Source organism: Phacochoerus africanus, chromosome 8, assembly GCF_016906955.1.
Source record: "Phacochoerus africanus isolate WHEZ1 chromosome 8, ROS_Pafr_v1, whole genome shotgun sequence".
NCBI classification, from domain to species: domain Eukaryota; kingdom Metazoa; phylum Chordata; class Mammalia; order Artiodactyla; family Suidae; genus Phacochoerus; species Phacochoerus africanus.
The window spans coordinates 58,499,890-58,511,501 of NC_062551.1; the positions used below are offsets into that span (position 1 = coordinate 58,499,890).

The 11,612-nt window shown below is 56.4% G+C and overlaps 1 protein-coding gene across 3 annotated transcripts; it reads right to left on the minus strand.

Annotated features, from left to right (window-relative positions):
• Nucleotides 1-4,445: 4,445 nt before the first annotated feature.
• On the minus strand, nucleotides 4,446-8,562 carry LOC125132756 (leukocyte immunoglobulin-like receptor subfamily A member 6). 3 transcript variants are annotated; one of them, XM_047790420.1, is made up of 8 exons: nucleotides 8,268-8,562; nucleotides 8,075-8,110; nucleotides 7,613-7,897; nucleotides 7,166-7,468; nucleotides 6,677-6,973; nucleotides 6,124-6,426; nucleotides 5,204-5,254; nucleotides 4,449-5,069 (listed from the first exon to the last, which is right to left on the minus strand). In XM_047790420.1, the coding sequence occupies exons 1-8, from the start codon at nucleotides 8,299-8,301 to the stop codon at nucleotides 4,933-4,935; spliced, it is 1,446 nt and encodes a 481-aa protein (XP_047646376.1). In that variant the 5' UTR covers nucleotides 8,302-8,562; the 3' UTR covers nucleotides 4,449-4,932. The 3 variants fall into 3 exon arrangements, with proteins under 3 accessions (XP_047646377.1, XP_047646375.1, XP_047646376.1); XM_047790419.1 differs by lacking the exon at nucleotides 6,124-6,426 and having other exon boundaries at nucleotides 4,447-5,069; nucleotides 8,268-8,362; XM_047790421.1 differs by lacking the exons at nucleotides 5,204-5,254; nucleotides 6,124-6,426 and having other exon boundaries at nucleotides 4,446-5,069; nucleotides 8,268-8,362.
• Nucleotides 8,563-11,612: the final 3,050 nt, after the last annotated feature.

Below are 11,612 nucleotides of genomic sequence, written 5' to 3' on the forward strand. Positions count from 1 at the left end.
GGAGCCGAAGACCCAGCTGAGGGGCCAGTGAGAGCACTGCTTTGGTTCCAATTCTGACTCTGCTCTTCCTTGACCCTGTGGGCCTTGGGGAGGTCACTTGCCTTCCTGAGACTTGTCAATGCAGCATTTCTTCCTCCCACCACCCAGGCCGTCAGCCAACGATTATGGAGCAGGTGCTATATCCAGACATGAGCTTCCTTGTGTAGGTGGCCAGGTCCTTCCCTGGACATGGAGCTCTGATGGTGTCAATGGGCAGTGCATGTGTTGGTGATGGCTCTGGTGTGGTGACTTGTGTAGGCAGAGAAGGACAGAGGACAGCGAGACAGGAGCAGGTGAACATCCAGTCGCCTTGTGATTGCGTGAGTGTGGGGACCTTTAGCAGAGGGACAGACCCAGATGGACAGAGGTGAGCACAGGTGCGGTGAGGGCTGGCATTGTGGACCAGGGAGAGGGGGGCTGTGCCAAGGGCTGGAGCCATCAGGGCTCCTGCCCCCCATCCCACAGGGTCTGGGGCCCCCTGTAAATGTTCCTGGAGTCTGTCCTTAAGGCCACAGCCTTGAGGAAGGAAGGTATGGACACGTGGCTGTTGGGACGGGAGGGCAGCAGGATGTGGGAATACAGAGTGAGATGGCTCTAGCATCAGTCTGACCATGAAGTGATGCCTGGGTCAGTACCTGAGTGGTGTGTGTGCATTTCTCAGGAAACCCTTAAATGAATCCTACAACAGGCATGTTCCCTGTGGAACGGAGTTCTTTGTTGTCTTCATGGTCCGGGAGGTTTGGGCAGGAGCCTGTGATGTGAAAACCAGGCTCAAGGGTCGGCCCTTGAGAAGAACCACACGTGATACCTCTGGTTGTGTGTGTCTGGGGAGAGGAGATGACTCCTGGGTGAGTTGGGCCTGAGGAGGGCGTTAGCTTGGCTGGTCCTGGAGAGGTCAGCTCATTCTGATCACCAGCCTCGTGGGATGTCAGGTGGGGGCCCTTGGAGTTTCCTGAGGGCAGGTGGAGACCCTGGAAGGATGCTTTGCAGGGGCGGGTCCTGCGGTAGAGGAGGTTGGGGCCGTGGGAAGCAAATCCCGCAGCTGGGCGTGAGGTCCTGGGGCAGGAACGCCAGGAAGGAGGCTGCTGGGGTCGCACCAGCACGTCCTCCTGCGTCTTGCCCTGAGCTCGACTGTGGTGTGGGACCAGGTCAGGGATGGGACGGGCTCAGGGCCAGGTCTGTGGGCTGGTTCGTCGTCTGTGGGCTGGGAGAGGGCGAAGACTCGAGGGCCCCTGCAGTGTCCCCTTGCTGGTCTAGAGGACAAGTGGGGCCATTGGAGGATGGAGGAGCCCGGGGCAGAAGGGGCTCAGGGAGGTGTTGATGCTCCTGTCCTCTGGCCCCCGGAGGCCCCCCCTCCCTCCTGGGCTGGGTGTGTGGTTGTGTTTCTCCCAAACCCTCGCCCTCTCCCACGTCCTCGTTGCTCTCAGCAGCAGCCCCCCCTCGTCATCCCTCTGCATCCAGACCTAGAGTCATTTCCTGCCCACCGCTTGCCCCCAGTCAGTCACTCCTCCTCTGATGCTGTCAGCTCCGTTTCCGTGCTGCGGGCAGAGCACCAAGTGGCGACCGGGAGCGGTGGTTTCTCTGTGTGTGTCTTCATCAGTGTCGGGCTTCTGGGTGGTTGTCCTGTTGTGTTTCCTGTGAATTCCCCGGTGAGCCCACCTGCAGACGGGCTGGAAGATGCTGGCTGCGTTTTCTTGTCCTTTCTCTTTGTGGCAGGCAGAGCTCTTCCCCTGAGACCCAGCTCCTGTACTCATGGGGGGGTCACATCCGGCTGTTGGAAACTCTGGGCTCACACTTGGACAGCAGCTCTCTAGCGCTCAGGACGCTGCACGACGGAGGCCACAGCTAGAGGTGGAATGTCTAGGTCATCTGGTCCTCCCGGGTTCCAGCTTTTCAGGAAGTGCCCACCGGCTGTGGACAGAGGCTGAAGCAGTTCACGTTCCCAGGAGCCATGTATGTGGGTTCAAATCTCCCCACCTGCTCCTTGCCACTGGTTAATCAGTATTTTCACGTTTTGGTCGATGTGGTTGGTTTCAGCTGGTGTTTCTCTGTGGTGTTCGTTGCATTTCTCTAATGGCCAGTGTGCTGAACCCCCTTTTCTGTGCTCGCTGTCCCCCTGGGTATCTTCTGTGTGGAAATGTCTATTCAAGCCTCTTGATAGTTTTTTAACATATTGGGTCATTTCTTATGATTGAGTTACAGATGTTCTTTCTCTCTCAGGATCCTCTACTCCGATGAGACAGGGGGTGTGCAGGCATTTTTTTTTTTTAAATTTTTACTGTGTCCTTTATCCTCTTTATTGTTTTTGATGCTTGTATACTTTATATTTTGATGAGGTTCAATTCATCTATGCTTCCTTTTCTCCTTGTCCTTGTTAGTGTCCTTTCTAAGAAATGCTGTCAAGTTCACAGTTACAGTGACTTACTTCTGTTTTCTCTAAAAGCCTTTCCACTCTTCCACTGATCCATCGGAGCTGATTTGTGGGTATGATGAACGCAAGGCTCCAGCATTGTTCTTCTGCAGGTGGAGACCCCGATTTCCCCGCTCCGCTGGTTGAAGAGAGTGTCCTTTCCTCACGTGGGAGTCTTGGCAGCTTTGTAAAAACTCAGCCGATCCTTCGTGTGGGTTTGCGTGTTGTCCTTCGGTTTTATTGCGAGCATGCATCCTGATGCCGGCACCATGGTGATGAGATCCTGTGACTCTGTTGTAAAGTTTGACATGAGGACGTATGCGGTGTCCAACTCCATTGTTCTTTGTCAAGATGTTTCGGCTCTTGTGGGTCTTTTGCCATTACTTTGTCTTAGAGAAATGGCTTTTGTTTTATTTGATTTTTAAAAAAGTTTATCCGAGTATGGTTGAGTATGTCGTGTTAGTTTCAGGTGTACAATGAAGTGAATTGGATCTGCATGTACATATATACACCCTCGCTCAGATCTTTTTTCTTTGGTTTGCCTTTTAGAGCCACACTTGCGAAATATGGAAGTTCCCAGGCTGGGGTTGAATCAGAGCTGTTGCGCCAGACGCCTCCGCACCCACAGCCACGCCAGATCGGAGCCGTGTCTGTGACCTACAGCACAGCTTCCGGCAATGCCGGGTAGTTAACCCACTGAGCGAGGCCAGGGATCCAACCCACATCCTCATGGAGACGAGTCGGGCCCTTCACTCGCTGTGGGTGCCACCAGAGGAAACTCCTCCGGTTCTTTAGTATACAGTTTATTCCAGATGATTGAGTAGATGGCCCTGTGCCTTTCAGGCTCCCTGATGGTTGTTATTTTCTGTGGAATAGTGCATGTGGGTTAGTCCCAAATGCCTGATTCCTCTCCCAACGTTTCTCCATTGGAAACCTGAAGTTTGATTTCTATTGTGTCCATCTGTGTCTGTTTTGTTAATGCATTCTTGATATCATGTTAAAACCGAGATTCCCCGTGTCCAGGCTGTCTGTCACATGCTCTCTGTCTGAGTCACTGACCTCCGTGTGCGCGTCCCGAGGTCCATGTGTGTTGCTGCAAACAGCACTCTTCCATTCGGCTTCCCTCCCTGAGCCTCACCCGTCGTATCCACGTACCTCGTCTTCTTCTCCCTCCTCTGCCGACGGCCACGAGGTTGGCTGTTGTAAATGGGGCTGCGCTGGTTACGGGGGTGCGTGGATCTTTTCAAATGATGGTTTTCCCTGGATAGATGCCCAGGAGTGGGATTGCTGGGTCCTGTGGTGGTTCTGCGTTTAGTTTTCTGAGGAACCCCCATAGTGTTCTCCATGGTGGCTGCACCAAGTTACATTCCCACCAGCACCGTAGGGGGGTTCCATTTTCTCCACAGCCTCCCCAGTGTTTATTTTTTGTGAACTTGAAAAAATTTTTAATTAATTTATATATGTATATATATATGTTTGCTTTTTATGGCCGCACCCATGGCACATGGACATTCTCAGGCTAGGGGTCGAATTGGATCTTCAGCTGCCTGCCTACACCACAGGTCACAGCCACACCAGAACCTTCACGCACTGAGCAAGGCCAGGGATGGAACCTGCGTCCTCATGGATACTCATGAGATTCACTTCCCCTGAGCCCTGACGGGAACTCCCATCATACAACTCTCTTCCCTGCTTCCCACCTCTGCCTTCAGTGCATTTGCATGGGCACCCTGACGGTGGCCAGGAAGAGACAGTCTAAAGACAGACAAAGGCCACGAGGATGGGCTTTTGACAAATGACATATTCTTAAGGTCCGTTTATCAGCACAGCACCTGGCTGTCACCTCAAACACCAGGGTGTCCCTGCAAAGTGCAGGTGTTTCTGGAAGAACTGCACTGGGTGACATGTGATGAGGAGGGGAGGGCTGGAGATTCCACAAAGGACTTAAGGGAATCGTTTTGGATTCATCCATTCCAAAGTGTACCTGATTTTTCGTCACTTGTTCAGTTTTTTATTTATTTTTATTTATTCGTTTTTTTTTCTCTCTCAATCATTTTTTCTCTAGTTCAGTTCTTTAAACCATCTTCTGCTTCTGGCTGCAGAGGTGGAGGTCAGTAGTACACGTCAGGGAATGTGGAATTAAATTAAAAGACAAATATCCCCCATGAAATTGAACCAGAGCACGCAGGTGTTTCAGGTTTGGGCACACACCTGCCATATGGGCTGCACCTCATGTCCCAGGTGAGAGAAGACAGGCCATCAGGGAGAGGCATCCGTGGAGGAGGAGAGCACCTCGGTTTAACAGAGGCAGAGCCCTGTACGGGGACTCCCCAGTCCTCCCCCCACACCCACACCCCGTTTCTCCCTCCATGGTCTCAGCAGGCAGTTTTCACAACACTGCGGATTCTCTTCCAGAACCTCCTGGGCCCATCAGGTCATTGCCAAGGCTGTGCCCTCCGGATGGTGCCCTGTGGCCTCTGTGCTCAGCTCCTGGCTGCATCCTGGGTTCCTCCATGGCCGTGTCGAGCCTGGAAGAGCAGAATCCCGAGGCCCAGCAGGATCAGGGCAGCCGCGGCCATCCGGACGAGGTTCCCCACTGTGTAGTCTTGTGGGGGAGAGGCTAGGGGTTGCGGACAGAGAGGTCGCAGAGGTGAGGGCAGACCCCAGTCCCCCCAGAACCCTGGGCAGCACCTCCCCTTTATAGCACATGCACCCCAGAACCCAGCCCCATAATTGAGGATTTCTCCTCCTCACCACTCGTGGGATCTGGCTGGTTTTGTGGTGGGTGGATGGTGTCTGCTGGTCCTGAGAATCATGAAGTGGGGTTTGGGTGAGGAGTTGGGGACACGCAGCCCTTCCCTGGGTTCTGTGTCCCCCTCTGTGGAGTCTTCCCTGTGTCCCCTCTTGTATGACTGTCTTAGATGTTTCTGGGGTCAGGACCCTGTGCTGACTGAGCTCCAACAGGGCAGACTCAGGACCCGTCCCCTGAGAACGGGAAGCTCAGCTGGTCAGTGGGGTGTGACCCAGCCGTGTCCCCCAAGTACCCCCCTCCACAGACCTGCACTCACCCCTGTGGGGGCCTGAGTCTGTGGGAGGGAGGGGTTGATCCTGGGAGCCTCCTGGGGGTCAGGATGGGAGGTGAGGGGGCTGGTCCCAACATCTCCCTCCCGTGACCCCCTTTACCCACCCACCTCAGAGCCCCTGGAGCCCTGGGGTCCCCATCTCTGCCTTACCCCTCCCCCCAGACGACCAGCCTCTCCTTGAGCCTCTGAGCAGCATTAGTTCCTCCGAGACTCAAAACTGCCCTGTGGTGGCCTGTGCTCCCCATCAGCAAGTGGGCCCTGAGACTCCCCCATTGTTGAACTGGGGCCTGGGGGTGGGGGCTGGGGGCTCCCAGGGCTCCTGGGAATGACGCCAGGAAGGGGCTGGGGGCTGGGGGCTGGGGCTGCCCCTGGAGTCCCCGCCTCACTGAACTCTCCCTGCATCTGCCCTGTCTCCTCCTCAAGACCCTCCTGGTGCCCGCCTGGCACCTTCCAGACCAGGGGAGGGGAGGGATGGGCAGAGGCAGAAGGGCCTCTGAGGGGCAGGTCCCCTCACTCCCACCCCAGCCAGGAGCTCTCAGGGCACAGGGTCCTGGGCTGCCTGAGCTCAGGACAAGGTCATGGTGCCCTCACCTGAGATCACGAGCTCCAGGGGGTGACTGGGCTGTGACAGTAGGTAGGGGTCCCTGCTGCGTGAGCCGTAGCACCTGTAGGTGCCCCCGTGGGCCGAGGTCACAGGACCCATGGAGAATTGGGCCTGGTTCTGCCCAGCTCGATGCTGTGACCTAAGACGCAGCGGGGGGTGGGCCGCCCCCTCCTTGGACAGAAGGAAAGTGTCCATCGGACTCCATGACCGACACAGCAGTGTCATGTTCTGTCCTGCGGCCACCGAGGGGCCCGGCTGCACCGAGAGGGAGGGTGTGGCAGGGAACCATCCTAGAGAGAAGGAGGTGGTGAGGGGCTGCCGGCCGCCCTGGTTCTGAACAGAGACTTGGCAGGGCCTCTCTGAGGACCCTCATCTGTGTGTGTCTGTGTTTCTCTGAGCCTCTCCATCCCCCCCGACCCCCTGTCTGTCTGTCCCTCCCTCCCTGGGGACCCCTCCCCCTGGTCCCAGCATCCCTCCTGGGGCTCCCCCAGCGGGGCCTGTGCAGAGTGTGGGTCCCAGCCTGACCCGCTGGCTCCTCACCTGCCACCAGGATGTCCAGGGGGTCACTGGGGGCCGACCACAGGGAGGAGAGGTTGTGTCCACCGTAGCATCTGTACCGGCCCCCATGGAGGCCGCTCACCTGGCCCAGGGGGAAGTGGGCCTGAGAGAGCCCAGCCTGGGGCTGCCGGGCAGGGCGCTGGCTGAGGTACTGTTCCCCCTCCTTGGCCAGAGCGAACCTGTCATAGCTGATGGCAGAGCGACACTGGAGGGTCAGGCTCTGTCCAGAGACCATGACAGGGCCCTGCGGGGTTAGGAGGGAGGGCTTCCCAGAGCCCCCTGGGGAGAGAGAGCCCTGGGTTAGGGGCTGCTTCCCCCATGACCCCCTTGTCCCCCCTGGCCCCCAGGTCTCACTGTCTCTCACACTCTGGGTTCTTGTCCAGGAGCCCCACCCCCTGTGCCACCCCCTCACATGGGGCTCTGCTCTGAGCCAAAGCCAAAGCCTCTGGGACCAGGCTGGGCCCCCCTCACCTGACACCAGGAGCTCCAGGGGGTCACTGGGTTCTGACCACACCTGGGGTTTGTCTCTGAAAGAGCCATAGCATCTGAATGTCCCCCTGTGGCTGGGGGTCACAGGGCCCATAGGGAACAGGGCCCGGGTCTGCCTATTAGGGTGTTGCTGTGTGTCCAGAGTCCAGGAGGACTTGTGTTCTCCTTCCTTAGTCAGGATGAACCTGTCATATCTGTCCTGTGAGCCACACTGGAGGGTCACGTTCCCTCCTGAGGCCACCACAGGGCTGGGCAGGGCTGAGAGGGCGGGTTTGCTGTGGGCTCCTAGGAGAGAAGGGGGCAGCTGGTTACATGGGGCTCACGGCCCCTGAGCTCCCCCAGGGCTGGGCTGTGAGAGGGACCCACCCTGAGAGCAGACCCCTGCCTGAGGGCAGCGCCTGAGGCTGGGCCCCCTGAGTGTCCTCTCACCTGTCACCACCAGCTCCAGGGTGTCACTGGGCTCTGACCTGCCAGTGGGGCTGATATAGTAACAGCGGTACCTCCCTGCGTAGGCCTGGGTCATGTGTTGAATGGAGAACTTGGCCTTGTCCCCAGCCTCCATAGGGCTCAGTCGGTACCAGAGAGTTTGGCTTCCCTCTTTATCCAGATGGAACTCCTGGGCCCCCAGGGTCCCCTGACACCAGATGGTTACAGGGCTATACCACGGGACCACAGGGCCCGGCTCAGCCCAGAGGGTGGGTTTGGGGAGGGCCCCTGGAAGGACATGAGAGACCAGGTCACAAGACCTCCCCACCCCCAGGCCCCCAGCTCTCAGCCCAACCCTGCCTGACTCCCCCCCCCTTCAGCCCCTCCCTGCCGTCTCCATGCCCAGTGCCTGGGGGTGGCCCCTTGTCCCCACTGAGGTGCTGGGACCTCTGGGCACAGACTCACCTGCCTGCACCTGGGTCCCCAGGCTCACACTCAGCCCTGGAAGAAAGCACCTGTGAGGACTCGCTCTGGACTCTGAGCAGAACTTCTCGTCCCCGGGCGTCCCCTGAGTGCTGGGTTTCCCGAGAGCAGAGGCCGGTGTGGGGAGGGGGCGGGTGCCCCCCGGAGCAGGACTTCCCCTTGCCCTGCATCTCACCAAGGCAGAGCAGGGCTGGGAGCGTGGGGGTCATGGCGTCTCCTCCCCGTGGTCCAGGCTGTGCAGCTGGAGGAGAGCCCGGCGCCCTCAGGACAGACAGGGCCCAGGGTGTGGCCCCTCGGAGGCTGGTCCCTGTCACTGGGCTGTCACGTCCGCAGCCCCACAGAAAGGGGAACTGCCTCTTCCTGGGAGCCTGGTGCTTGTGTCCATGACAAACCTGGTGCCCCCCCAGGTACAGGTGACCTGGGTGTGTCCTCCCTCTCAGAGCCTCCCCTTGGGGTCTCCTTCCTCCTCCGCCCGTCCATCAGCACATCCCTGTGGCTCCTCCGTGTGGACAGGGGTCACCAGTCCTGGAGATGCTTCAGATAAATGCAGGTTCCCCCTGCCCTGCAGAGCTCAGGTCATTAGAGACGCACATCTAGCATCTAAGTGCAGCTCAGTTCAGGTCAGCGTGGCCGTGAGCACAGAGGAGAAGTCAAGGGCATGAGGGAAGGAAACAGGACTCCCAGCTCAGTCTGTGGCTTTTTTTTTTTTTCCACACCCTCCTCTGACTTCTCCTTTCCTGCAACAGCATCTACACCCCCCTCCTGAGGACAAGCCCCTCAGTCATTCACGCTTCGTCGGTGCTCCTGCTTCCTTGGACAGAACTGCTTCCTCCTCCTGTGATTCGTCCTCAGACTTAGGGGACAGTGAGTCACGTTACTGAAAAACCTGGCCTCCATTTAAGTATTTGTCCCTCACCCACGGCCTTTCGAACTGAGCAGTGACATTGTGAAAGGGTTTTCTTCCCCATTTTCAAAAGTTCCTTTGAAACATCCATTTACTAGAGAGACTGAAGTGTGGTTTTTCCACTCTCGAGATACCCTTGTCCTGTTTTCACGGTAGCCGATGAAGACGGTGGAGATGGAGAGTGGCTCTAAGTCATGAACTTCATTAATATCTCATGAACACTTGACATTGAGTCTAAGCTGTAAAAATAGTGAATCACCATGTTGTTTATCTGAAACGACTCCTATGTTCTCAATCAGCTGGACCTCAGGAAAAACCAACAGACACATGCACACATAATACAAAACTCCATCCATCCATCCGTGACTCTAGACATTGGCGTGAGAACACGGGGAAGGGAAGCACAGAACAGCTGTGGGATGTTTTGGAGGCAAGAACATTGAGAGAACAGCAGCTCTATGGGAGAGATTGAGGATGGGTCCAGGTGACACTGACATGCCTCCTGGTTGGACAGGTAGAAATGCTCGCAGGTCCTTGGTTATGTGAGGCTGGTCCTCAGGAAAAAAGCAAGGCTGGAAATAATTGTGAATCGTGAGCATAGAGATGATAGATCTGACAACATAAAATACAGTACGGAGGTGTCTCCCCCTGAGGTTCACACAGTGGCTGGGGTGGGCTTCCTGTGAGAGGGGGACCCAATGCCAGTGGTTCCACCCAAGACCCGTGGTTGTGTGGTTCCACTGCATCTAAATCCAGGGACCAGAGGAACGCATGACCAGAGCCAAGGAAGGCAGGGGTTATAGTGCAGGCATGGGCTCATCTCTAGGGCCCTTTGTGTGAATAAAAAGGGGTCTGCCTCTTAGACCCCACTTTCAGGATCTTCAGCCTCAGGAGCTCTGTTGTCCAGTATGCACTGTTTGTTCCCTCCCGTACGAGACATGGAGGCGCCAACAACGAAGAGTAAGTGTTGCGTGGCACTTCTAGTTTTCTAAATAGATGATGCTCCTTTGGACCTGGTGGAATACCAGCTATGTTCCCTGTGCTGGACAATCCGTTCTCATATTTGTTTGCATATATTAGTTTGTATCTCTTAATATCCTACCGCTATCTTGCCTCTCCCATCCCCCTTCCTCTCCCCACTGGGAACTACTAGTTTGTTCTATTTCTTCTCATTCATTTTATTTTTCAGTTTCCACATATAGGTTATTTTTTCAAGATGAAATTACACTTCCATTTCCAAATCCAGTGGAACACCTCAGAGTTTATCCTCGTCAAATCCCTTTGCACATCTATAAATCCCATCATAGACATTGAGTAACTTGGCTCCCTTTATTCCTAATATATTGACTCAAGGCATCTCCTCTCCCAACCCCTTCCACACCCTCCTCGGTCCTCACCCCTGCGCTCACTCCCCACGGTTCCTGGCTCCTTGTTGACAAGAACACCTTCGGGAGGCTCCCCCTCCTCCTCTCCAGCATGGTCTCTCCTCGGGTGCTGGGTGCCCCTTGCGACCTTGATGCAGGACACCCTCCCCACCCCCGCCACAATCCATCTTCCTGAGAATCCCAGATCTCTGTCCGAGATAACGGAGCGAGAGACGGGATGACAAGAACGTTCTGGGAGTGTCAGAGGCTTTGATCTGCGGGATTCTCAAAACCGAACACGGTCATCTTTTCAGTGTCCTACTTTGGGTGGTGTCCTAAGAAGCCCCTTCGTGTGTCTTTGGAGTGAAGTCTCCCCTCTCAGGGAGAGCTGATCCCTGCATCGTCCACTCCCCTGACCTGGGCCATTTGTTCTGGTGCTTGTGTGGGACGAGGAGGAGGAGGAGGGAGAGCAGCAGGATGCAGGTCACAGAGACCCTATCAGGAAGTCTGGTGCTTTTCAGGACGTTGGGCAGAGTGATGTAATGAATGAACCAAGAATGCGGTTTCGTGAGCCCCGCCTGGGTGGAGGCACGTGCTGGGGTCTGTGCAAGCATCTCCTCTAAGCCTCACAGCTGACGTGCAGCCTGCGAGTGCTGCCTCAACACCCCTCCCCCCAGTTGTGCAGAGGAGTAAACTGAGGCTCAGAGAGGTCAATCATGGGTCTCAGGTCACCCAACCTGGAAGTGGAATCCAGAATGGTGGGCTCCCTTGTGCTGTCTTTGAGCAGAGCCCCAGGCAGACCCCAGCTTTGGGCTTGGGGGCTCCTTATTGATTGGAGTCACCTGTCCCTTGTCCCTCTGTGCCCCAGCCTCTCCTAAGCTGGAGCTGAATGCACCTCCTCACTGTGACTCCACTTCACCAACAATCTATGGCTTCGGGAACTTAACCGTAGTGCATGGAATGTGCATGTGCTTAGATAAACCGCCTGAGCTGAGTTTCCCCCATGAACTGGGGCTGGCGAGTGTCCCCTTGCCCACTCTCCACACGTGAGCGATGCAGAGAAAAGCAGAGAGGATGGAAATCATTGCTCTCGATCTGAATGCCTTCCCTTGGGCCAATGGGGAGGCCATGGGTCCCTGGAGGACAGACAGAGGCCCAGGGTGTGGTACAGAGGCTGCAGCTGCCCACCTGGGTTCCCACAGCTGGGGACCCACAGCAAGGGGACTGCAAGCCCTCTGGCGGTATCTCAGCC

Bases quoted from the DNA above. Each gene is read 5' to 3' on its own strand.
- LOC125132756 (XM_047790420.1), bottom strand. From the start codon at position 8,301: ATGACCCCCACGCTCCCAGCCCTGCTCTGCCTTG. The intron at 8,111-8,267 runs GTGAGATGCAGG...GCTTTCTTCCAG, and splicing joins CCCAGCCCTGCTCTGCCTTG to GGCTGAGTGTGAGCCTGGGG. The intron at 6,427-6,676 runs GTGAGGAGCCAG...CCTTCTCTCTAG, and splicing joins CCTGGACATCCTGGTGGCAG to GATGGTTCCCTGCCACACCC.